The sequence below is a fragment of the Hylobates moloch genome, unplaced genomic scaffold (genome assembly GCF_009828535.3).
Source record: "Hylobates moloch isolate HMO894 unplaced genomic scaffold, HMol_V3 SCAFFOLD_177, whole genome shotgun sequence".
Classification (NCBI taxonomy): Eukaryota; Metazoa; Chordata; class Mammalia; order Primates; family Hylobatidae; genus Hylobates; species Hylobates moloch.
In genome coordinates this window covers 24,141-51,950 of record NW_026652452.1, presented here as the reverse complement: position 1 = coordinate 51,950, position 27,810 = coordinate 24,141, and the positions used below count along the sequence as shown (strand labels likewise).

General features: G+C 42.7%; 1 protein-coding gene across 1 annotated transcript; it reads right to left on the bottom strand.

Annotated features, from left to right (window-relative positions):
* Window positions 1–27,454, bottom strand: LOC116464092 (HUWE1-associated protein modifying stress responses 1). The gene is made up of 4 exons (XM_032147362.2): window positions 26,816–27,454; window positions 26,086–26,166; window positions 15,471–15,746; window positions 1–2,043 (listed from the first exon to the last, which is right to left on the bottom strand). The coding sequence occupies exons 1-4, from the start codon at window positions 27,039–27,041 to the stop codon at window positions 1,799–1,801; spliced, it is 828 nt and encodes a 275-aa protein (XP_032003253.1). The 5' UTR covers window positions 27,042–27,454; the 3' UTR covers window positions 1–1,798.
* Window positions 27,455–27,810: the final 356 nt, after the last annotated feature.

Sequence of the window (27,810 nt, the reverse complement as noted above, 5' to 3'; positions counted from 1 at the left end):
TCCAAATGCATGTCTTGTATATTCCAAAGGGAAGCTTGAAAGTATTCATAATACATAGGCTTGTCTAAGGTAATATGACAGATTGCTATAATTCTTCCTGCTATTATAGTCAAACAAAAAATGATCCACTTTTGCAAAGATTTAGAAATATCTTTCATTCCTAGTTTTAGTATGGAATTCACTTTTTTAAATAAGGGCTACATCTATAATGAATACAGAATTTCAATTCACACAACATTTCTAACATTCCATTCACATCCCACCCAGTCAATGAATGAATATTTATGGTTAACTCAGCAAAGTTTCTTCACAGAAAGGTATTATTAAATGGCTGAAGAAATTGCAAACTTTAACAAAGTGCTGTGAGTAATTACTGGAAAAACCCTTACACTGATTTGCAATGGTCTTCTAAGGATAAAAATAGGAAGTAACTGATACTGGACTACAAGTTTGCAAGGAAACATTTTTCACTGTCCTACTTGATATATAATATAATAATATGATAGAATAAATTACAGTACCTGGCAGGCTGACATCAGTTCTTCATCTAAAAAAACACTATCATTCAGTTCAGGATATTAAAAATGAAGATGAAACATGCTCTAAAACATTGTAGCTACAAGAGGTCTTATATTTACTCAAAAGAGGAATCTAATGAGAACTTTTATTTAGGTCTACCTAACAGCTAGAGAATCTCCATGCGATTCCATCTTTTCCAGAATGAGATTCCAAACTCAACTTTTTAGGAGAGGGATTGGAGGGACAGGGAGAGTTGGGTTTTGCTATTTTAAGTTGCAATCACATTATTAGCAGATAAAAGAGAGCTTTGTCGTCTTCCACCCATTCCAATGGAAACTGCACTAAGCAGGGACTCCATGAAAAATGTAAAATGATAGACTAGAAAACCTACTCCACCATCCATCTCCCTCTCCCTCTAATACTGAACCAAAAAGGAAGCCCATTCTCAAAGTTCATGACCGCTCTACTTTAGGTCACCTCGAATGCAGTCTACATGTTTACATTTACCATAAGGAAAGTACCCTGCATGGGAAGTAGTGTTTGTCTTAAAACTGAGTACTTTAGGCCTACAGGGTTAATCTGGGGGCAGTTTAATAATAATATTGCTACTTTAGAGCACTAACACACACAAAGTGAATCCAATAAAGCTCTGTGCATTGATTCAATATTTAGTATTAATTGCATGACCATCATAGCACCTCTTTACATCACACAATCACCAGAATTAGAAACTGCTTTGAAAACTAAAAACAGGGCACGGTCCAATAATTAGAATTGCACACTGTTACTATATAGAAACCAGGTGCATGGTACAGTGCAGCTGCAAAAATGGAAGCCAAATCATGTTTTTAGACAATTTTAGGAACCTGGCAATACTGCTGAAGCAAAATACTCAACGCAGCAGGAAATGGACCCTCAAAAAAAGAAAAAAAGCATTCTATAACCAAATAAACATCCGATATTTCCTTTCCCTTTGAGAATAAATACAGTTAAGGTCACTTTTAGCCTTGGAACGGATATATGTTTGCCTATGATGATCTTGTTAACGACTACACAATATCTGATGTCCTCTGCTAGGATTATAGTTTTAAGAAAGCCATAATTACAAGGGCATCTACTATAAATACCTAGAACTTCCTTTTATGGCAACCACTATAGAATTCACTTGTCTTAAACAGTGAACAAGGGAAGATGGCCTCATGTTTCCTTTGCAATTACAGTATATGTTGAGGATCAAGTGGCTTTCAAGCAGCATGGTGGGTGTGAAAATGTTTGCAGTTTAGATCATTCTGTTGCGTTTATGGGTTGGTGAGTCTGTAATGACATCGCCACACTGGGCTGAGGTACGCTTTCTAGTTCCACCATTGTCCAAGTGGAGTGCCATTTCTTCTGATATGAAAGTGTTCAAATCGACATCATGGAGTCCATTTCTCCTTCGACTAGCATTCGATCCACTGCTTACATGTGTAGGAGAGCCTGGGGTACTCGAACGCACGCTTATACTAGCCATTGCACCACTAAGACCTAGGAAGAAGAAAAAAGGTTTTAGAGTTGCTCAATTATTTAACCCTTTTGAAAGCAACCCACTTACTTTCCATGTTGTCACAATGTCAAAGCATGTCTGCCTATTTTCTTTATAAGGGATTACTAGTAAGCAATTAAGTTTTATTCTGGAAAAACATATCATCTGGCCTTGACATATACTTTATTGGTAATACTACCAATATCTACAATATTGGTAACTACCAATTACTAAAAGTTACTATGTGTCAACCACCGTGCTAGGTGTACAAATATCTCATGAAATTCTCCCATCTATGAGGTAGGTACTGCACAAAATTTACAGATAAGGACAGGAGACATTTGCTTTAAAGACAAGACATTTTTGGTTACCCAAAGTTACCATTCCAACAGACCCCTCTGATGAGTGTGTATGTGTGTGATGTTTTCAGGAGAGCCAGAAATCACTTCCAGGCCCAGCTGGGCTTGTTCCAACATCCCCTCTAGATAAGGTGATCACATAACTTGTCATTCAAAACAGTATTACTGTTGAACCCGAAAAGAGTCACTGTTAAAATTTCTACTGGGACATCAGGTACAAAGTCAGTATGCCCTGGACAAATCAGGCTACGTGATCACCTAAGGCCTGGCAGGTATTTGGTAGATGTCCTTCAGGACAGCCTCAATCATGATCCTCTCTCTCATCCTTCAGGGAAGTGGGGAGGGGAGAGGGTTGTGAAGAATCCTGCTGCTTTGTTTTCAACATTAAGAGTTACTGAATCCAGGGCCAGGCGCAGTGGCTCACACCTGTAATCTCAGCACTTTGGGAGGCCGAGGCGGGCAGATCTCTTGAGGTCAGGAGTTCACGACCAGCCTGGCCAACATGGTGAAAACCCGTCTCTACTAAAAAATATAAAAATTAGCCGGGCGTGGTGGCAGGCGCCTGTAATCCCAGCCACTCGGGAGGCTGAGGAGGAGAATTGCTTGAACCTGGGAGGCAGTGGTTGCAAAGAACCGAGGTTGCACTCCAGCCTGGGTGACAAGAGCAAAACTCCGTCTCAAAAACAAAAGAAAGTTACTTTACTGAATCCAGAACATACCCAGCACTCATGGATACTCATTCCTTTCCTTAAACTCTTACACAGTTAAGGAGCCAAACTTACATTCCACTCCTAAATGTTCAGGATAAACCTGTGAAAGGTATGAGTCAGGCCAGGAAACACCAACCACAGTGTTGCATTTTTAAAAACCTACCGTCACTGGCAGTGATCTTCTGCCTTAGGAATTTCCCCTTCCACTATTCTCGCCTCACCTAGGGATCTGTTATTGCTTGACTATCAATTAATTTTCAAAGGATAGGACTTATAAGATTTTCAAGTAAGCTTAGAGGTTTCATTTGACAGGGGCCCATTCTTTCTAATAATGAACTCCCTAAATATGTAGTTTAAATTTGAATTTTAAGTTGAAAAGTCTCTGCCTCCTATCACATCAATCTATTACATTCCCCTGGACGTTTTCCTCCACCAAATATTCTGTGAATGTTCTCAAATCCACGGCCTGCACTATCATCGCACGTGCTGACAATGTCCTGCGGGCCACACCTCCCTTCTGAGGTGCTCAACTCAGCACTCTAGGTGCCCCCCATTCCTTTCTGCACTGATCCAACCAATCCCCTGGCTGCTCTCCCTGCAGAAGACACATCCTCCCTTCCCGCTGGTGGTCAGAGGAAATCAAACTGTCCCTCTTTAGCCTCTCAACCTTTCCAAGTAGCACCTATTAAAAAATAGAAGCATTAACATGAGAATACTTCCTGCATCAGGTACTATGTCAATTACTTCCTATGACACCTATAATATCTCCATTCTGCAGATGAAAATCCAAGTTTGAAAGTTAATTCATCCAAGGTCAACAGGTAGTAAACAAGAGCTAGGACTCCCACTCAAGTGTAATCTATATTCCTATTCGATTATTCTGATCCTCTTCTAAGCCTAGAGTATTTTACCAAAAGGTAGCTTCAGGTCGGTCCTAGGGCCAGCCTGCCTCTTAGGCCTCATCTCTTTAAACGGTTTCTCTCCCTTCCCCTCCTGCCCTCTTCACTTCACCCTTAGACCGAATCCCCACTACCAACATCATGCAATTTGCAGCTCTCTGAAAGTGAGGCCTGCAACTATCTGTCTCTTCCAACGTTTGCAAATGTCTCTCTCTCCCAACATTCACTCCCTGAGTGAGCCCACCTGTTCCCCAGCACCTCCCTTCTGAGGCTCCTTCCCTGGTTCTCCTACCTCTCCATTTTATTTTCCTGCTGGCTCCTCTTTCCTCCTCCTTGAAATTGAAACTCTCTGCTCCCTCCTCAGTCGCCTTGGTGGGGTTCCCTTCTGTCCCTGAAAGGCTAGTGTCACCCTGGGTGATATCCTCAACCCCTACCTTACCCACACACGTTTCCCAAAACTGGACTAAAGAGCTCAACAGCCCTCCCAGATTTCTAACTGCCTACTGGACATCTCAAACTCAACACCATCAAAAAGGAACTTCACTTCCTCTTCCCCAACCGGCACAAGCTTACTTTTAAAAAACAAAATAAACCAAAAAAAATCTTCAGCCATCTTTCTACAGCATGGTACAATCAACCATCTCTTCCTATAGAAAATATCTTCTCATCTCCATCTAATGACCTAAGCACAGTGCCTGGCACTTATGAATTCTGAAAAAGAATAATACGTCAAAGTCCTACCCCCTCATGTTGAAATCCACTGAAATCAAAGGCTCAACTGTTGATGTTTATTCACCTCTCCAACACCAGGAAATAAACCCAGATGGTTCTCTTCACTTAAATCATTGCCATCAAGTTTAAAACTCAATTATCCCCATTGTTGGCTTTTTTTTTAAAGTTCTACAGCAAGACTAAACTTGAGGGGAGAGGTGTGCCTTATTTCACCTAGTGTCTCAGCCTGTAACATATTACAAGGTGCCCATGTTCTTCAAGGATAACCTTTCATACTTGTTTCATAATCCAAAAGGTAATTATAATGGCAAAATATGGGCACATTCAGCAATAAACTGGGCTACTTCAATAATTAAAATCAAGATCCCCTTTATCATTGCAAATGATAAAAAGAATTCAACAAACCCCACCCCAATGCCCTTGTTAACATAGGAGTCTCATGGCAGCATGTTTAATAAATACCTAACAACAAATATGGAAGGCTCAAAACACTATCAGAAGTGGACCAGGGATTTCAAGCAAATGTTCCTTATTGTTTCAGTTGCTATTCTCCATGAAAAAGATGTGTTAAACATCAATTTGGTCAATCTGAAAATTCCAGCAGCTTCTGGGAAATCATCTTTTTCTACTGGGTGTATGACCTGGGTGTTTAGCTTGATAACTGTAATGTGCAGTATGATCTATGACTGACTCTCATAGCAGTGAAAATATTTTCAAAGTTTGTCTACCTAATCTTCCCCAAAAAGACTTTTCACAAGGGTCAAAAATAATTAAGATTAACCACCAAAAAATGTGCATTTTGACAGCCCAAATTTTATTTTACAAACCAATGACAGCTACTAGAAGATGCTTTAGAAAACCTTAGCTAAGCCACATAAACAATCAGACCTATACAAGTACAGAAAAATCTAAACATGCTTCAGAACAAAAAAAAAAAAAAAAAAAAAAGAAAAAAAAAAACCAAGTTGTACGTCCTGAGGGCATACAACTTAATTTCTACCAAAAACATACTTTTTCAAAAGGGCTACTGGAGTATCAATTGACAAAAGCAGAACAAGTAGCATGATTAGACAGAGAAGTCTTAATTGCTTAACACAAGATAAACTCAGCAGTTTTAAAGTTTCTGTATCCATTTTAAATGATTAGTCCAGGGGTGGAAAAGATGAGGATGGTTTCGTCATACTCTGAAAAGGAAACTCCCACTGGAGCTAAAACAAATTTACAGTCCAGGTTATAAGAATCCAAGTTACATGGTAAATTATTAACTATTATTTTCATACCAAGTTCATGCTTAGGCAATAAGAAAATCCTGTTTGCAGCATTAATTACATGTAATTCAGTTTCCAGGCACATAGTTAGAGGTCACACACAGGCAGAGAAAGAACAAATGCCAGCCCAGTCATCTCACTGCCTCAGTCCAGCAGCCAGCGGCCCAGGACTTCATCTACACTATCTGCTTCCCAGCCACTTAAGCCCCGTGAGGGAAGGCAAGGCAGCTAGCCCTGGAGGTGAGAAGACACCGTTGATCCACCAGCGCAGGTGCAGGGCCCTCTGCAGATCTGTTCCACCAGTGTTATCTCCCATAGAAAACGGGATTTAAAATCACAACTTAAATAAAGTAGGTAATATCCTGACCGGGGGCCCTAAGAACCTGGCATTCTTGCATTGGAAATGAATTGCACTATTGAGATGCACAGCACTCCTTTCGCACAAAGTTGTGTTCTGAGGTGCCAGGACATCCAAGCACCTGCAGTGTCAATGTCGCATTTAAGATGTACCAGGGGAGTTCAAACATTTAAAAAAGAATTCTACTAGGAAGATTTCAGTAATTTGAAGTAGATACCACTCCCCACCCCAATCTGTAAATTATAATACTGAATTTTTATTGAAATAAAGCACACTAAATCAAACCAATTACAAAGATACATGTGTCACACCAAGAAAACATTTTCAGTTATGCTGACAGCCCCAAATGTTTTCCATTTTTCAAAGACAGTTTGTAATGTCATGGGAAAATTGCTCACGACGTTCAAATGAAAAAAGCAAGATACAGTATCATATATGCAGTATGATCTCAACTATGTAATAACTTTAATATTTATACATAGAAAAAAAGACTAGAAGAAAATGCACCAAACATTGAACTGCAGTTAATCTCTATATAGTGGGATAACAAGATATTAATTTTTTACTTCTTGAAAACTTTCAAATTTTCCAAGAAATTAATCATAAAATCAGTGAGAAAATTGAACTTGAATATCAAAACTGCTTAAACAAGGACTAAGCTGAGTAACCTGGCTTTGAGGCATGCTACATGGCCCTTTTCACTGCAATGAAAAAAATCTCCAACAAAATTTTACCACAGGTTCAAGACAATTTTGCATTACTGATGTTGGAAGCTTTATGTCCTACCTCCACAAACTTCAGCAGCTAACATCCAATCTTAATACACAGAAAATGCCAACTTCATTGAAAACTTTAATGCTATCTTGATTGCCTTAATTGTTCTTTTCAGGGGCTGGTTTGAACAAAGGGGCATAATTTACAAATTCCAGACTTCACAGAAAATTCAATTAAAGAAGATTCTTTGAAATAATTCATTTTAAGTAATTAAGAGATTGCTTTGGTGCATTGTATCTCTTACATCTTAATTTCCAAATGTTTTTTAGACACATTTTACTTTTAAACAGCTATCAACAGTTCTGTTATTTCAAGAAGATGCAGACTGCAACATTCAACAAGCATTCCTTGAGAATCTACTGTGTTCCACACACTGCTGGGAGCGTGGGTTTCCACAGAGAAGAAAGGATTCTGAAAGGCGAATGGGTACAATCCGACAGGTTGGTTCTAATTAATTCTCTGCAACAGAAAACTGCAAGACGTTTCTTTCGTACTATACCATCAAAGTTTTTTGTTTTGTTTTTTGAGACTGAATTTTGCTCTTGTTGCCCAGGCTGGAGTGCAATGGCACGATCTTGGCTCACTGCAACCTCTGCCTCCCGGGTTCAGACAATTCTCCTGCCTCAGCCTCCTGAGTAGCCAGGACTACAGGCATGCGCCACCACCCCTGGCTAAATTTTGTATTTTTAGTAGAGACGGGGTTTCTCCATGTTGGTCAGGCTGGTCTCAAACTCCTGACCTCAGGTGATCCACCCGCCTTGGCCTCCCAAAGTGCTGGGATTACAGGCGTGAGCCACAGTGCCCGGCCATACCATCCATCAGTTTTAAAATACTTAACCGAAACATTTGTGCTAGGTGTCAAGACATACTTCTAAATATTTAGCTATAGTGATGGAAGAGGTAGAAGAGTGATACCAAAGAGGTGAGACACAGAGCCAAATACAATTAAATTTCTTCTCAAAATGATTATCAATTGTCTAAGAAATTTTATCAGGAGTGATTTGTTCTCAAAAAAAATGTGGTAACTTCCTTTCTATATCACTCTGGCATGCGTAGGGCCAAAGAATGTTTTGACAAACAAAGGGTACAAAATCTGCACTTGGAGGAGGAAGAAAATCTTACTGATTTAGGCTGCCGAAAATGAGCTTTCCTTTTCTAGGGAAAAGGTAGCAGTTTTATACTTTGGACGTGATGAATTAGTTATCTGCCTTACATTCTTCTTTGTAAAACATTACTATTCAACCTTATACCCCTAAATCTGATTTCAAATGATTTTTCATACGGCCCTACATCCCGTTTCTCCAAATTCAAGAACATCGTCAAGCAACTTAAGGATTTAAGAGAATAAGAAGTTCCATGTAAGTCCACAGAAAGACTCAGTTGGGGAAAAAAAAAAGAGAACCGAGAAATGCAGCCTATTAATTCTCAAGGCGATGGACACAGTGCCTCACTCTGATTTCCTGGGTTTAGATACTTCACTGTCTACTATAATTCTATTAGGCCAGAAACTCCTTGAGGAGATTATTCGCTTTTTTGTTTCTTTAACCACCCGCCCCTACTCCTAGCCTCTAATAAACAGAGTGCTTGGTATTCACTGTGTTCAGTAAATAAAGGACAATAGTAAAAGCTGCAGAATAACAATAAGAACTCCTAACACCAAATTCACAAAGGAAGCAGAGTTTTCAAACCAAAAAGGCCTCAGCAATCAACACTAAGGAGCTGCTGCTGTCTTGTAACTCACAAAGTACTGATTAAAAAAAAAAAAAAGTTTTTTTCCTTTATGTTTTGAAATTCTTGTATTAAAGGCTAGACTGCCTGAGCTTGCCTAAGTCCCCCTGTCTTTTAAACTTGTTTTAAACATGAAAGGAACTTACAATTGGGAAGATTAAAGCCAAAAAAGCCAATGACGTAATGGTTCCCATCGGTGCCTATTATGACACCAGACCCTGCATGCTAGAGGCCTTTGAGTCTGAAATGATGTGTAACTTTACAGAGGGACAACTCAGGCCCAGGGGGGTTAACTCCAAGCCCTGCAGTCAAGAATGTCATCAAAATCAGTTTGGGAACTAAAACCAAGTGTCTGATTTTTATGTAACAGTCTGAATCAGGGTCAGCAACTTGCAGAGACCACCTACGACATGCTACGAGTGAAAGTGGGACTTTGAATAAAGCTACCGAGTGAAGTCTGACTTGGCATCTGGCTCCGCACCCTAGGACCCATGCCATCTTCTTACTCGGGACCCTTTCACCTAACCCCCATGATGACAGCTCAGAATGAAGGGAAACCAGATTTCAATCCAACCCTTTCCAGAGATAGCACTGGGTTGGACAGGGCAACTCTGAATCTCTCCCTCCAGTGAGGAGAGAGACAATGTAACCAACTTCACTAGTCTGTCAACATGAGACAAGCTCAAGATCTTAGCAAGTAATATTTAAGTAGTCAAAGTTGTAAATGATCTGACGCCCTCCAGTGTGATAGCTGCAATTTAAAATGTGACCCTTACTACTAAACAGGGAGGCAAAAAATTATCCCAGAAGGCAAAAGCCACTGGGCCTTGAGATCCTGGGTCTATTTTTATAGCAAAATTGCCCAGGGGAAAAGAGAGTAAGTACCCACAAGACCTGGAACCAACCAGCAATTCTCCTTTTCTTAAGGCAAAGAATACTTCCAGTGTCATGGTAGGGTAGGTAACCTGCCTGGGTTCCCATTTAATATATCGCCTTGTAAGTATATCACCTTTCACAAAGGAGACTGGCTTGGAGAGGTTGAGCATGTTGCCCAAGGTTACTAAGGAAAATAGCCTATACACAATGACTACGTACTCTTCCTAACCAGTGAACCAGGGATACAGTTGGTCATTCACCTTTAAGTCTACTAATCCAGATTAGCTTATGAGGAAAACCCCAGAAAGAGACATAAAATTCACATCATTTCCGATTAATTTTGAGAAGAAAAGCCTCAAGATCTTTCCCACCTCAACACCTAAGCCCTAGGTCTTAGTGGGGGCGATGTGGTAGACAGAAATCCCACATCTAAAAATGTAAGGGCATAGTGCTTAAGGGTATGCATTTTTAGGCCAGGCACCATGGCTCATGCCAGTATGCCCAACACTTTGGGAGGTCGAGGTTGGGGTATGGCTTGCACCCATGAGTTCGAGATCAGCTTGGACAACATGGCAAAACTCCAACTCTACAGAAAATAAAAAATCAAAAATAAGAAATATATTGAAAATTAAAAATTTTTTTAATTAAAAAAATGTGTATTTTGGAGACAGGACTGGAATTATCTATTCTACCACTTACTAACCTGCTCTATATCTTAGCCAAGTAAGGCTTTCTTCATCAACAGTGTTAATAATCCAGGGTAGGTATGAGGATTAAATGACAACCTCCTTAGTGTGATGCTTTTACAAAGTTAACACTGAAAGAGTAGGTTTAATGGTTATCACCCTAAGGTCCCATGGAAGTCTCAGTTGTTCTAATTCAAGATTACCATGTAACACCCTAGGCAAACAGGTTACATTATTCCCTCATTGTAGCTATCTGGGGATTGTAATCCTCAACCCTTTCTAGAGGTTCTGGGTCCCCACTGTGTTGTATTCACTTAGCAGACCTCTGTGATAACCCCAGTGGTAAACTCAGAATACACCTGTGTCAGGTTCTTTGCTATGTTCTGTTAAAGCCAAAAAAAAAAAAAGGACCAAGACAAGGTCCCTGCTATGTGTCCCGAGGAGAATGGGACAGTCACAGAAACAAATCAAGCAGCAGAGCAAATGCATAGTTCACGGAGGCTACAGAGATTGGGAGCCCTGAAGGAAGGCTGTGTCACAGAAGTGAGGTATGAACATGTAGGGGCTGGACTTGTCAAAGAGCATAGAGGTACTCAAGAGATAAACAGTATGGCTAGGACACCTAACCAATGGTTAAGACTGGATCATAAGGGTCTGGTAATACCATGCTGAATTTGGACTTCACTATGTAGGCCCAGGGAAACTTTAAATCATGAAGTGACAAGACCAGAAAGATCACTCCAATGGTCTCATGAAAGATGGACTGGTGACAACAGCTCAGGACTGGAAAGTGAGGGCTGAAACATTAGCCCAAGAGCCCAGGCTCACCTCCTCCAGAGGGCCTGCCCTGAGCACCACACAGCCGGGCTGTGCTGTGAAACATCCCTTTCTGCTCTCAGAATACCTTCCACATACCACATTCATGACATGAATAGAAATTATCCAAATCCATATTTGCCTCAACAGGAAAAGGAATCGCTCTTTATTTATGTATTCCCAGAGACAGCACCGAATCTGCCATATAATGTGCTGAATGGCTCAATGGCTCAATGAGTCATTCTGCTGTTGGGGCAGAAGAATGAGTCCAACTTGAAACTTCATCTGAGATAAATGCCTGTGGGACACTTTGGAGATGTACACCGGAGGACAGTGGGACATGCTGTCTGGCAGTCAGGAGAGAAGGTCTAAACGAGAGGTCCAGATTTGGAAGTGAAGAGGTAGGAAACGTAATCTAGGGCAGTGACAGGGCCTGAGGACAGGTCAGGCAGGCCAATGTGGCAGAAGAGAAGCCAAGGTAAGGAGAAGCTCTAGGAAAGAAGGGATGAACAGAGGACCAATGAGAATGGCAGGCAGAGATCCATGAAGTGGTCCAGAAAATTTCTGGTCTCAAGTATGCTGTTTACATAAAAACGAGTTACCAGTTATTAGCATTAATTCAACTCCTGGGAAATTTATAATAATGTTATTTTTAAGACATAGGATAACAAAGCAAGACAGAAATCAATTTAGCACATGAATGTTTATCTCTTTAATTCCTCTGTGAGTCTAACATACATACAGATGACTAGGTCCCATAGGACACAGGAAAAAAAGCCACATGTTGCAGACAAGTGTCAAAATAAAGCACTGAATTAGTCTTTAAGCCTTGCTAACCACTAATTGAAGTAGCTTTGATAAAAACTATTTGAGGCCAGCGCAGCGGCTAACACCTGCAATCCCAGCACTTAGGGGCAGGCAGTAAGGCTGAGGCAGATCACTTGAGGTCAGGAGTTCAAGACTAGCTTGGCCAACATGGTGAAACCCCCTCTCTACTACAAATACAAAAATTAGCTGGGCGTGGTGGCAGGCGCCTATAATCCCAGCTACTCGGGAGACTGAGGCACGAGAATCACTTGAACCCAGGAGGCGGAAGTCGCAGTGAGCACTGCACTCCTGCCTGGGCTATAGAGCGAGACTCAGTCTCAAAAACAAACAAACAAACAAACAAACAAACAAAAAAAAACAAAAAACCTATTTGATAACCATAAATGGATATGTCTTACTTTTTTTCCTTTAAATAGGGAGAGGGTTTCACCATGTTGGCCAGAGTGGTCTCAAACTCCTGACCTCAAGTGATCCACCCACCTTGGCCTCCCAAAGTGCGGGCATTTTAGGTGTGAGCCACAGCACCCGGCCAGTCGATATACTTTTGATTAAAGCTATTTACATTAGTCTCTCCCACTAAACTGGGTTCCGAGGCTTACAAGGGCAATGACTGGGGATCTCATTCACTGTCATACTCTGTCTACACGAAATATTCAGCAGGTATCAAGTCTGCCATTTTCCTTTAAATTAAGAACATAGTTATTTGGTTGGGCTGTATTTGATGGGGGTAGGGGTAAGGGGAAAAAAACTGTGGGAAAACTGTCCTCTCTTAAATATACAGGACATGAAGAAGAACTGAGTTTGCTTTGATTATAAACTCAAGCCTGCCTCAATATACCAATTCTTTTCCCATGTCCTTGTGCTCGCTAAACACATGAATTTAGACTCACCCCCAATGTAAAACTCCAAAACCTTCTATTTGGCCTAACTTAGACTTCATAAATTTGGCTAAGCAAATAATATGCAAGACTGAATTCTGACATTGTATTTACCCTAACTATGGTGTTTCCAAATACATTTTAAAAGAGCACCTTAACAGTTTTCACTTCAGACAAATCAGATAATAAGGATACCCAGTTAAAGTCACTAATCTATGTTACTAGTTAATAATGGCCCTAGTACTAGAACCATTCAAATTACTTTCTTTAAATATTCAAATTAAACTACCATTCTCCTTAATACACTGATGTTCTCACAAACCAGTAGAGCACAACTCAGTATAATTTATGTTTCTGTAGATTCTTTCAAGGGGCCTTATTACTTCACAACACTGTTTTAACCACATGAATTAGAAGTATGAACCGTAAGAGTAAGAATGCAGTCTCCAATCTATACTGGATTAGTGCTACATTATAAATTTATTGAAGGTTAAGATCATTTTTTTCCTACACAAAGCCTTATATTTAAGTTTTAAATCCTCACAACTTAAACATGTGAAAATTGTAAACAGTCCCTTCAACTGTATCATTACTTAAAATTCCCAAAGTTCAGGAAAACAATAAATCACAAGTGGAACAGATTCAATATGAGAAAATGTAGTGGGAGTTGGAGGATACAGGTTTTCGAGGGCAGAGGGGGCTGGCTTGCCCTTTTTACTATTACATACACTACTACTACGTTAAGATAACAAGCATGGTTTTTATGTTTCTTAAAACTATCTTCTAAAATATAACAGTAAAACAGAGTAAAAAGATACCTTAAGAGAAGCATGGAATGAGCCACAATCCTCTTAATAAAGGAAGAAAATCACAATACTTAAGGAGAGACAACTGCATCAAATGTCACCATGCACTAAAATTAATCTAACAAACTATGTACACCTCTAATAAATTGTTTTCCCAAACTTTAGGGGGAAAGATGTGAAACTCTCTAATTCAGCATAAACAGATCAATCCCATTTTTGCCTGAGCTTCCGAAGTTCTGACAGCCTAACTACTCCACTGTGTCAGGAACAGTGTGCAGTCTTAAAGTACTGCATCCACACAACCTGAACTTTCCTGCAATTCATGTTTTTGTTTTTAATTGTCCTACACACTATCAAGGGAAAAAACAACATTGGGGTTTCAGGGAAGAACTACAGTTTCCCAGAGAGAACAAGATCTCTACAGGTATTATAAAGTTTCAATGATTCAACGTCAATAAAGTTTCTTTATATCCCACTATTTCTTAGTACCTTACCAGGTTACTTTGTTTTAGATGACCTGTACCATGGCCCAGAAATGTTAACTTTCAACAAGACTCATGGCCAGACGCAGTGGCTCACACCTGTAATCCCAACACTTTGGGAGGCCGAGGTGGGCAGATCACCTGAGGTTGGGAGTTCGAGACCAGCCTGACCAACATGGTGAAACCATGTCTCTAAAAAATCAGCCAGGCGTGGTGGCACATGCCTGTAACCCCAGCTACTCGGGAGACTGAGGCAGGAGAATCGCTTGAACCCAGAGGCGGAGATCGCGGTGAGCCAATATCGCACCACTGCACTCCAGCCTGGGCCACAAGAGCGAAACTCCATGACCCCTCCCCCCAAAAAAAAGAAAAACAAAAAAAGGATTCATGACCTAATTACTTCTACCTGCTTAGCCATCTGCGTGATCCATGCTTCCATCATGGTTTCAAGCAAGTCTTACTATTCTGTTGCTTTTTTTCCTACAGCAGTATTAAATGCTGTCACACAGGTTAACTCTCTCAGCTCTATTTGGAAGTCTGTATCAGAGAGTAACAAGCAACAACAGACTTAATCACTGACTACATTCCCCGGGCTTCTCCAGCAATACTAAAATCCCTTAGCCAAGAGTGCCTTCTTATGACAGGTCTGGCCTGGGGAGATAGTGATCCACCTGTCCACTGGCTGCACTCTGCTGGTCCCAGCTCTTAAAGTGCAAGGGACCTGAGGGACGACATGCAGAAGGTCGAGTCTTACATGCATCCTCTCCCACCATCTACAGCAAACCAAGTAAGAAAGGTGTCAAGGGAGGTCCCAGGTCCCATGAGAACTAACCCAACAATTTCCCACCTTACTTGCCTGCCATGGACCATTAGAAATATAACAGAATTCTTAAGACACAAGAACTTCCTCTTTGACTTCAGAAGAGGAAAAACACACGTACAACATGTAAGTGTAAAGCGATAAATTCTAATCAACGCTGCAGAAAGATATGTCATTTTAACACCAATAAGCTCAAAACTAACTTTCTAAAAACATTTTCTAGGATGGGTTAGCTGACAGAAATTGCCCATGTAAGTTCTTAACTTACATTCTATTAAACATTTCTAGAGCAAGCTGTTTACTGTAAGACAAAAAACAGTATATCTGGACCTAAGCCTAAACATGAAAAATGGGTCCACAGGCACCCTCTTAACCATTTTTCCAAAGAAATATGTTTAAACGGCTTTACCATGCAGAGCTATGGCTTCCCGGAAGGGTTGCAAATCAGTCTCTACAGATGAGCTAGTTTCCGTTGAAGTAGCTCGGTTAGGGGACACTACAGTCAGTCTTGGGGGAGCTCTAGAGTTTCGTGGTGGAGGAACTTTTCCACACAGGAAGCTGATCAAATCTTCTCGACGAATAGTTCTTCTGCGTTTTTTAACCCAAGCCAACACATCCTTATTGCGTCGCTGATAGCCAATCTGAATTCCAATATCAAAACTTCGTTGATGGGTATCCACGCTTTCTGTTAGAAAAAAAGAAAAAGAGAAAGAAAACATGTATCATGATCATTAGGGCCGTATTGCATTCCCTTCTAAAGAAAACCATTTTACAAGTTAACCAAAGTGAATACCATGATGTGGCCTCTAATCTAAGCCCATCAGTAATATAAACTGAAATGATTTCAGTCATAATAAAAATGTTATATAACATTTAATCTTAATGGTCTAAATTCAGTGTTTACTTATCACAGTCCTGGAACTTGTCTTGTTAAAAAAAATTTTTTTAACAGAAACACAAAGATTAGTTATCTTTAATGAAACTACCTAAAATAACTTGCATCACATCATTCAACAGATGTCTAAATATTGCACATGCCTCAGGCCACGCTCATCTGCATTTACCAAGTCATTGTGGAGATGCATTCCTACTGACAGATTCAGCACCAAGAATCAGGAACAAGCTGAAGCCAGCAGCAAATGTTTTAGAAGGAAAAATTCTGACTGACGGCTCAACACTAAAACCAAATAGCACGGTGGAAAACAAAAAGCTTTATTCATTTCCCTGGGTATACTCATCCTGCTTCCAGTTCCCAACAGCTTCCTATAACTCAACCATTCCAACAGATCTCCCAGACTAGATTCTCTGTATATACTCCACCTGGGTTTTGGTAAAATTACCTCTACCTTTTAGCGGTTTCATCTAGTTGAAAAAAATAATTGAAAATTTAAGTGACTGCTATTTATTTTTAATTGAGCTGCTGTGCCAGCAGAAAATCACCAGTATGTCTTTAATGGCATTAACCAACATTGTTACTTTATCCTGGAACTTTCTGTAAAAGCAACAATACTGTGTACATTTCTCTATTACTTTTCCTGGCTTTGATTATTTCATTTTATTTTTTGAGACGGAGTCTCTCTGTCGCGCAGGCTGTACTGCGGTGGCTGGATCTCAGCTCACTGCAACCTCCGCCTCCCGGGTTCGCCTGCCTCAACCTCCTGAGTAGCTGGGATTACAGGCGCACGCCACCACGCCTGGCTAATTTTTGTATTTTTAGTAGAGACTGGGTTTCACCATATTGGTCACGCTGGTCTTCAACTCCTGACCTCGTGATCCGCCTGCCTCGGCCTCCCAAAGTGCTGGGATTACAGGCATGAGCCACTGCACCCGGCGGCTTTAATTTCTTATCTGCTACATCTACAGCAGACTGAAAGGATGGGCAATAGTCAAACAATGTAAAGCTGCGTTACAGAAAAAAATAAAATAAAAATCATCCAGACATCACAGAGGATCCCAAGCTGAATTTGCATTACTAAAGAAAATGGCAAGAGGGAAGCACAACAACCAGAACTTTATAATAAGGCCTACTCTTTAGCAGATGACAGTCTTTATTGCTAAAGACAAAGAAAAACAAGGATATTGTCCACAGATCTTTTCTCTTAAAAAAATAATCAAAGTAGGACCTGGGATGTCAAAAAGAAAAAAAAAAAAAACTTTAAAATAAAAAGGACCAAGACTAGAATTCAACATCAATTTGGAAACCTGATAATGCTATAGAGTGCACTCATATCTTCTCCATCACAACTTTGAGAAGGTGGATTATTCTAATTTTACAAATATAAAAAGCAGCTCAAGAGTGAAGTAACTTCTCCAGTGTCTCACTACTGGTATAACGTGAATCAATAATTTTGATTTCTCACTTCTTCATAAACAAAGCATGAACTCCATTTTGAATGTAAATAGCAGTAGAGAGGGTCACCACTTTTCCCACCTCTTTAGGAAAAGATTTAGATGAGCCAACCCTAAAGGGGTGGACAAACCTAAAGATGACCTTATAATGCTGTACCTAAAACTTAAATGATTCTGAAAGATCTGGAGGCATTAAGAGAAATCAAGTCACTGAGCAACTAAACTTATCAGACCACATAAAGGATAAATGTAAAATGTGTTAACCTAGAAGCAATCACGTTTTTAAACCTATCCTACCTAGAAGAATTGCTTTTAATCAAGCTTGTAAATGAGAAAGTTTCTGTTTCTGAAGAGAATGAGGATATTTTACCCTTCCAAAGCCAAACGGAGGTAAGCCCAGACCTGGAGAAACAGAGGAAAAAAAGTCTGAAGCATAGTAAAAAGAAACAAGTCTGACACAGGCTTGGACAGCGCAAAGAAAGATGGCCGGGCATGGTGGCTCATGCCTGTAATTGTAGCACTTTGGGAGGCCAAGGTAGGTGGATCACCTGAGGTCAGGAGTTTGAGACCAGCCTGGCCAAGATGGCAAAACCCCGTCTCTACTGAAAATACAAAAATTAGCCGGGCATGGTGGCGGGCGCCTGTAATCCCAGCTATTCGGGAGGCTGAGGCAGGAGAATCACTTGAACTTGGGAAGCAGAGGTGGCAGTGAGCCAAGAATGCGCCACTTCACTCCAGCCTGGGCGAAAGAGTAAGACTCTCTCTCAAAAAAAAAAAAAAGAAAGATGAAGGAGGCATGTAAACATACACCTGGCAAACCAGACAGCAAAAAAAGAGAAGCTAAACTTGATACAAAACTCAAGGGCCAAAGGGAAGGGGCCACATGAGGTGGTTTAAAAAAAAAAACTATCCTGTGAAGAGCTTGGCCAAGTTTTGGTTTGTTCTGATTGAAGACACAAGAAGTCCAACAGTCAGATCTGCAAGGGACTAATGGTTTCATCAGATTTGAACATCGGGAAAACTCAGTAATCACTAGTGGCCTGGCTTAGATGTAAGACAGTTATGTAACAAGTTGTGAACCTCTTTAAAAAAAATTATGCAACTGACCAATTATTTCACCTCAAAAATTCTGAGATGACCAAGTCTCAACGTCAGAACCAACTATGAGTACGCTAAAAGTCATGCATTTTGCAAACACTCCCCTTGCAGACTAGAAGGTCCTAGAGGAGAAAAGCAGAAACATTTAAGGTTTTAGGTATGTTTCTGCACCACCGGGGCATAATGTAGTTTTACACTGTTAACAGTATATATTCTGAAAACCAAGTCCAATTGCCTTACCACTCAAACCCAACCTCAGTTATTTCCCGAAATACAAAGTCCCATGTAGATGGTGAAGCATTTAAAATAGAGTCCTTTTTAAATAGTTACCTGATTGAAAATAAACCTTTCTCATACCTTGAGCTAATTAGGAGACCTGTATGCTTACTGGAGAATCTTAGGCATGACTACAATTTAACATAATCCCAGGACAAACTAGTGTCCAGTGGATAATCTCATACACACACACACGGCCTCTTGAAGGATCTCAGCCAAACACTGCTCTGAGCACACCCCAATTCTAGAAGCGTGGACTTTCGGGTACCTATCCCAGAAAAACAGCACAGAAGCTGTGGCCAGTCTTTCGTCCAACACTATTTTACCGAAACCGAAGTCACTGTGGAAAAGAGCCACATACTTGAAGGTTAGGCAAACCCCAAGGGCACTGAAATGTCAATCTAACCTTTAACCACGACACATTCATTTCCTTATTCAAAAAAGGAACTGGGCGGGCGTGGCACGGTGGCTCATCCGTGTAATCCCAGCACTTTGGGAGGTCGAGGTGGGTGGATCACTTGAAGCCAGGAGTTCGAGATTAGCGTGGCCAACATAGTGAAACCTCATCTCTACTCAAAATATAAAAATTAGCCAGGCATGGTGGCAGGCACCTGTAATCCCAGCTACTTGGGAGGCTGAGGCAGAAGAATCACTTGAGCCTGGGAGGCAGAGGTTGCAGTCAGCCAAGATTGCACCACGGCACTCCAGGCTGGGTGACATGCAAGACTCCACCTCAAAAAAAAAAAAAAAATGAACTGATTCATACACCAGTCATAGCAGGTATCCCATATTTCCCATTTTTTAAAAATGCTTTTATATAAGCATGTGAAACTGAATGCAAGAGATTTTGGAAGACAAATTCTCCCACCACAACGGGCTGGGGTGGGGGCAGACAGCAAAGAATTATATTGATTCTGAAGACCAAATAATAACTTTCTTACATAACTGCATAAAATTAATCAGATTACACTACTTACAGCTTTTTGATACACACTGATTCATGTGAATTACAGCAGGTATGGCAAGTTTGTAACAAGGAACTGAAGTTCAAAGGGCCCTGTGTCCAAAGTGCAGTAACAGAGTTCCTTCTATGACCTATTTCTTCCTCAAATGAGAAGCCATCTCTCAATTGTAGACAATCTACAAACCATAAGAGCACAACTCTACATCAAAGCAACACTTCTAAAGAAACACTACTGACTACGTGATTTTTAAACTTAAGAATTAAATTTGCACTAGCCAGTCCACTACACAGAAAAATATTTTATTCTTTTTTGGGAGGAAGGGTAGAGGCAGGATCTCACTATGTTGCCCAGGCTGCTCTCAAACTCCTAGCCTCAAGAGATCCTCTCCTCTCAGCCTCAGGTGCTGGACTACAGGTGTGAGCCCTGGCACTCCAATCAGTAAAGAAAATGTAATGTTTCTTTAGGAATGTAACAATCTAAGTCACAGCCAAAATAAAACTGTTTTCAATTGTACTCCCTAAGGAAGTGGTATCCAAAAATAAGCATACCTCCTAGCTACTTATGTATTTACTTAATTTTCACCTAGCACACAAAACAAAGGACGAGGAACCAGGGGAATAATTAATATATAATATATATATTTTGTGTGTGTGTGTGATGGAGTTTCGCTCTTGTTGCCCAGGCTGGAGTTCAATGGCATGATCTCGGCTCACCACAACCTCCGCCTCCCAGGTTCAAGCGATTCTTGTGCCTCAGCCTCCCCAGTTAGCTGGGATTACAGGCATACACCACAACGCCAAGCAAATTTTGTATTTTTAGTAGAGACAGGGTTTCTCCACGTTGGTCAGGCTGGTCTCAAACTCCCGACCTCAGGTGATCCATCTGCCTCGGCCTCCCAAAGTGCTAGGATTACAGGCGTGAGGCCCCGCGCCCAGCCCTGGGGGAGAATCTTAACACTGTCTGTTGCCTGCCTGGCATCCAATCCTTGTCCTCCCCTGCCTAAAAGCACTCCAAGTTTTTGTTTAGATAGCAACCAAGTTCTGAGAGAAGCTCCCTCTACATTTGCTCAAGGGGTTGTGGCTTAGGCCTAAACTCATCTGCATAACCCTATGTACCCCTATTAATGGTTGTGGGTAAGCAAGTGACAGCGTTATGGCCAAGAGATGACAGAAGTCATTTTTAGGCTCTTCTAAGCTTCACTGAGTGGCCCTGAGATGTGAGCCACAAGCCATTCTGCCAACATAATGAAGTCAGCCTGATGAGTGCACACAGGGTAGAACAGAGCAGGGGAGCCTAGGCCGCTCAATTAAGTCAATCCTACTGTGGCCTTTTAAGTCAGAGGAGCCAATACATGTCCATACAGCTAAAGCCAGCCCAACTTGTCTTTTCTGATACTTGCAACCAACACATCCTTTCACAGAAAAACTACACACAGGCTGGGTATGGTGGCTCACAGTTGTAATCCCGGCACTTTGGCAGGCTGAGGCAGGTGGATTGCCTGAGCTCAGGAGACCAGCCTGGGCAACATGGCAAAATCTCATCTCTACCAAAAATACAAAAACTTAGCTGGGCATGGTGATGGGTGCCTCTGGTCCCAGCTACTCAGTGGCTGAGGTGGGAGGATCACTTGAGCCTGGAAGGTGGAGGTTGCAGTGAGCTGAGACACCACCACTGCACTCCCACCTGGGTGACAGAGTAAGACCCTGTCTCAAAAAAAAAAAAAAAAGAGCCAGGCGCGGTGGCTCACGCCTGTAATCCCAGCATTATGGGAGGCCAAGGCAGGAGGATCACCTGATGTCAGGAGTTCAAGACCAGCCTGGCCAACATGGTGTGAAACCCCATCTCTACCAAAAATACAAAAAGTAGCCTGGTGTGGTGGCAGGAGCCTGTAACCCCAGCTACTGGGGAAGCTGAGGCAGGACAATCGCTTGAACCCAGGATGCAGAAGTTGCAGTGAGCCGAGATCACGCCACTGCACTCCAGCCTGGGGGACAAGAGTGAGACTTTGTCTCCAAAAAAGGAAAAAAATAAGAGCAACACACACAAAAAAGCAGTCTTCTATAAAAATCTACAATCTACAAACAGTATTATGAATAACCGAGGCTACTGCTTCTGACAAAGCTAAAATTTTTTAATTAAAAAAAAAATTTTAAGACATAGGATCTCACTATATTGCCCCAAGCAGTCCTCCTGCCTCACCCTCCCAAAGTGCTGGGATTACAAGCATGAAAAGTTAAATAGAATTTAATGCTTAGGGTTTCTCACTGTAATCCACACTAAGGTATTTTGAACAAAGTCTCAAACTCAGTAACAATTTTTTGTAGCCAAGTGAGTCACAAACCAGCTCCAGTCTCCAGGTAGAATATGACTTCTGGCCATTTGTTTCTAAGTCACCTGCCACTTGGCCTACACATTAACAGTTATGCTCAGTTCTCCTTTAGTTTACGAGTCCAAAATGGCCACACTGAAGTGAGACATATAAGGAGTGCTTGGCATCAAGATGTATCAAAAATGAGGACTTAAGGGCATCAAACTATTTTTCCCACCTGTCAATTCTACTTACATTTACTCCAATTAGGGAAAGAAGATGAAAAAGGAAGTGCACACCAGAGTTTATTCCCACACAAGAAAAAATTTTTAAAAAGACAGAAAATAAACTACTATTACTTCCCTTCATTTTAAGCACTGCCCACATTGAGACAAATCCAAAAAATACTTAAAACTTGACCACCAACACAACGAATGCCAGAGCACTCACTATGCCAGGCACAAAGCTAAGAGCTTGTGGCCGGGTGCGGTGGCTCACGCCTGGAATCCCAGCACTTTGGGAGGCCGAGGCGGGTGGATCACGAGGTCAGGAGATCGAGACCGTCCTGGCTAACGTGGTGAAACTCCATCTCTACTAAAAAAAAAAAAAAAATACAAAAAATTAGCCGAGCGTGGTTGCAGGTGCCTGTAGACCCAGCTACTCGGGAGGCTGAGGCAGGAGGAGAATGGCCTGAACCCGGGAGGCGGAGCCTACAGTGAGCTGAGCTCACACCACTGCACTCCAGCCTGGGCGACAGAGCAAGACTCCACCTCAAAAAAAAAACAAAAAAAAAAAACACAAAAAAAAACCTAAAAGCTTGTACTAGAATTTGCGGTAGTTACCCCTATTTAAGTTAATTAAGTCAAGGAGCACAATGGTGAATTAACACCTGGCTTCACTGTCTCCAGGACCATAAAGGTAAGAAGTAACAGAGCCAAGATCTGAACTCAGGCAATGTAGCAGTAGACTCCAACTCACAATGACACTAGGTAAACATCAACCCTAGCTAGATTAAAATGATTTTTTACTCCCCTTCTTTAGTTCCAGGTATCAAAAAATATACTGATCTAAGGATACTACTGAATATTGAAGAAACACCATCCTCTTTCCATTTATCAAATCAAAAACCAGCAATCAGTATTTTGGCTTCCTTCCTTTTTCGGAAAGGGGAAGACAAGTCTGACCCTACTATTTACAGTAGAAGGAACCACCCACTCCATTTTATTGAATTCTGTCCTTGCTGAAGTTCAACTTACATTTACATTATCTTCCAAATCCTTCTAGCCACATTCCAACCAAATCAATTAACTCAATTTTCAACTTTTCAAAAGCCCACTGACAACTAAAAGGGACCCTCTGCTGGGTTTTTAATCTCAATCCTGACCTTCTTAGTGAAGGTCAGGATTGAGATAAACACCTAATGAACTTCTTGGTAGTTATCAAGAAGCTGGTAGGAGTGCCAAATTGTCCCCAGGCTCCACAATAAGCCATTTTTACCTTGTCAGACATTATACAAAATACAGGAATGCTGCCTGCTGCCCACTGCCCACTTAGAAGTATCCACCAAATTTTCCCCCCTTAAATTATACTTAAATATTTAATCAGAACTATAACCAATATCATTTAAATTTAGTACTACTTACTGCTGTATGCACTTGTGACACCACCTTGCTAATTTTATTGTTTCTATTTAAGGTAACCAATTATTCCTACAGCTGTATGCCTGTTCTCTAAAGACCACACCCTGTAAAGAAGAAAAAGTGTGAGGCTATCCAGAGTATTATCCACACACTCCTTGAACCAAACATGAAAACGTTACTACACTATCAAATTCCACAAGACACAACTTACCATTTTCTATTAGGAAAAAGATGTGTTTTCATTGTACAGAAACAAGGTTCAAAATAAAAATAGTTCAGACTAACAATCAAGCATTTACAATAATCCAAGAATCATATGTGATGTTTTCTAAAAATAAAATTAATGTTCCTCTTTAAGTTTTCTGAGCAGAAAAACTAACAAATTGTAAACATTTTTAAATGAAGTAATCAAATTAAGGGTTATTTCAGAGTTCAACTGCTGAACCCATCTTCTTACACCAAAAGTTAGCACTAAAGAAAACTGCTAGGTTAGTCCTAAAGGGACACATTCTACAAGCACAAAACAGCACCAAAGCCAGAGGACACTCACATTTTATACTGCCTAGGCTAAGAACCTGGCACATAAAAACACTAAAAATGTGTTGCCTTCCCCTTCAAGCACAAACCAATACCAACAAAAGCAAAAGAATAAACCACGGTACTGCCACACCACAGAGTAATACTCGCCAATCAAAAGGCACTGAACTATGCACACCTGCAATGCGAACTCGATGGGTGAATCTTATCATAGTAACTGGAACCAGCCAGACACAATAGGCTACAAGGACTCCACGGTTCTATTTAGGACATGATGGAGAAGAAAAAACAGCAATCAAATCAGTGGACTGCCAGGGACTGGGGTGAGGGTGATAGATATATTCTACTTGTTAAAAAAAAAAAAAAATCAAAGTATATATCCTAAAACAGTGATTTTACTGAATGTAAATTACACTCCCAGAAACCTTTTTTTAATTAAATATTATTTCAAAATTCCCTTTTTGGACAAAACCAAGAGCCATTCCAAAATGTTCAAGACCGTCAGCACTGATAGATGTTGAAGCAATTTACTCAGTCTCAATTTAAGAAACAGCTATATAAAATCAAAGCTAACCACTGGGGCACTATTTAACCACGTTTTCCTTTTTTTCGGTAAGACTGGACTATTATTATTATAGTTCCTCATTCCCTAAAGTTAGCGTTTCTTTTCACCACTTTGTTACCAGTTCTCAAATTACTGTCCCAAAAAACTATAGTCTACTCAAGAAATCTCACAATAAGAGATATTTTTCCTACAAGATGCTGCGGCACATTCTTATGCAAAAATTAACAACTTGAGAGTCAAGCAGCACCTTCATAGCCCGTTTCAACCTATATATGGCCTAAATATATACGGCAAAAATACCAATACTGGTACTTTTGAAATGCACAAAATTCCATTACTGTTCTGAGCAACTCTTACAAGTCTGAAAACATTTAATTACATATTTCTTAAGATTAACAAAGTCAAACCCTTTTTCCATAAAAACCTTGCCAAAAAAAAAAAAAATCAACCCCAAATTTCTCAATCTTCAAAACCAGTAAGGCACAAAATGTAAACTCACCGTTACCAAGAAAGCACAACGGTCAAGAACGTTTACTTACATACCTTCATGTCATCACAAAGGGAGGGGGATTAACTCCAGAAAAAAACCACCATAAAACACAAACCTTTCGACTCAAAACTCTGAACAGAATTCCTGCCAGCAAATAATCAGATACAGGATCGTTTTGACAGAAAACACTTGATCAAATTGCTAGAGAAGAGCAGCACGTTAACATGCGCGCAGATGACTCCGATTAGCAAGCTTTCCAACACTTCAAAACTATACTGACTGCCACGCTCTCAAATGCCTAACTCAAGAATCTTTTCCATAAAGTTCGTCCCACCTCCGATTGTAGTACAAAAAACATCAACTCTTTTCTTCACTCAATGTCTTTTCCAGTGGGAAGCAAGGCTCAGCCGTCTTCCAGCTCAACGCTTTTCAACCTGAGCACTACTGACTTTAGGGGCAGGGTAATTCTTCGCTGAAAGGGGGCCGAGGGCGGGGGGTATCTTGGGCACTGCAGGACCTTCAGCAAACTCCATCCACTGGGTGCCAACAACAGCCCCTTCTAGGAGAAGCCAACCGAAAACGTCCCCAGGCGTTGCCCTCTGTCCCGGGGAGCCGAGGGAGGTGTCAAAATCGCCTCCGGTGGATCTAGCTAGAGCACCGCCGGGATTCTCAAGTTGCAAGGTATTCAAGGTTAGCAGCTGGGCTGGGGAGCACAAAACACACTTGGAACGCAGGGCAAACACCCTGACGCAGGCAGCCCTTCCCTGAATCGGCAATGCAGCAAGGTTATCTTTACCTTTGTAGAGGTTGGTGACGGCGGTGGCTGCGTTTTGGAAGGGGACCCAGAGAGAAAGTCCTGGCTGCTGACACACTCGGTCTGAAAAGCAAGCCAAAAAACAACAACAAAAAAAAACAAAAAGAAAAAAGAAACACACATAGAAAGAGAAAGAAACAGAACAAGAATGTTATTTGGGCGTCAAACACTCCGGAACGGCCATATTAGGTTTCGCCATTTTGTTCAAGGGTTTCGGGATCCCAAACCCAGTGTGACGACCAGGGGGCAGGCGGGTCGCGGCGGGGAGAAGGGGATGCCGCAGAGCTCAGGGGCACAGATCAGGAACGAGCCGCGGCGCAGGGAGGCGCCCCCCTGGCAGTCCCCGCCCCGAGGCCGGCTCAGGGCACAATGGGGCCGCCCCGCCGTCTCCCTTCGCCATTTTGTGACGGGGGCTCCTCCCCTCCCCTCCCCGGGCCGAGGGGGGACACCGAGTGGCCAGGCCCGGAGAGCGGGGACCCTCGGACCACCCCAAAGCCGGGCTCCCCCCACGCGGCTCTGGCTTGCCGCTCCAACCCCGGGCCTCCCTCCCGCGGCGCCATCTTGCGGGGAGGGGGCTGCAGGGCCCCGGAGCCACCGGCCGGGATCCCCGAGGCCGCCGCTATCAGGGCCCCCCGAAGCGGCCGCTGAGCCGACCAGGCCTGGCCCGGGCGGCGGCGGCCAAGCGGTACCAAGATGGCGGCGGCGGCCTCACCTTTGTAGAGCTGGGCCACGGCGGTGGCCGAGTTCTGGAAGAGGTGCCACAGCTTCTGCTGCTTGTGCTCGGGCTGCGCGGCGGCCGCCGCCTCCTCCTGCAGCTCGGGGGGCAGCTGCTCGTCCTGCTCGGCCTCGGCCAGGCACTGCCGCTCCCACTTGGAGAACCAGTGCTCGGGTCCGTGCTCCTGGATCTCGGCCTCGCCCTCCTCCTTCCGCTCCTCCATCCTCCGCGGCCTCCCGCGGCCTCGCCGCCACCGCCGCCGCGTCCTCCTCAGGCGGGGCCCCCGCGGGAGCGTCGTCGTCAAGCGGCCCAGCGGCAGGGCCTGGCGGCTGGCGGCGCCTCCTCCTTTCAGCGGCCCAGGCCTCCTGCACCCCGACAGCCGGCGAGCCCCGCCCCGCGGCCCCCTGCAACCAGGGACGACCCCCGCCCCAGGCCTTCCCACCCCGGGGCCCGGCCGAAGGTCGCCGCGGACCAGATGATCGCTGCCGCCCCTCGCCTCACCCGCCGCAGCCTAACGCCCCCCCATGGCGCTGCGGCCTCCCCACTGCCGCCGCCGCCGCCGCCGGTGACCGCCGAGCCCTCCACGCAGCTCGCCCCGCACCGCCGAGCCCACACCAAGACTGAGCAACGTCGCCGTCGTCGCCGCCACCGAGGACGGCTCTGCGGCTGCTGGTCCCCGCCCTACCCCGCCCACACGCTGACTGGAGAAGCACCGCCCACTGGGCTCGAGCTCCCCTGCCCGGTTGAGGCGTGGTCGCTCTAAGGGCCCCTATTAGTCGGATCCGACCTGTTCCGCGTGGCGGCTTCTGAGGACAGCGTCGTGATTGGTTCTTCGGCCTGTCTGCCTGACGTAACCAATTGGCTGGGGGAAGGGAGTGAATGTCAGGAAAGATGAAGAAGGAGGAGGGGGAGGAGCTGACAGTGGTTGCGTCCGAGCCAAGGGGGCGGGTGGGGGGGGGGGGGGAGAGCTAGAAGGGATGCGCATGCGCACT

Coding starts and splice junctions, on each gene's coding strand:
- LOC116464092 (XM_032147362.2), bottom strand. CDS start 27,041: ATGGAGGAGCGGAAGGAGGAGGGCGAGGCCGAGATCCAGGAGCACGGA. Junction 26,167..26,815: donor CGTGGCCCAGCTCTACAAAG/GTGAGGCCGCCG, acceptor CTTGCTTTTCAG/ACCGAGTGTGTCAGCAGCCA. Junction 15,747..26,085: donor CGTCACCAACCTCTACAAAG/GTAAAGATAACC, acceptor TTTTTCTAACAG/AAAGCGTGGATACCCATCAA.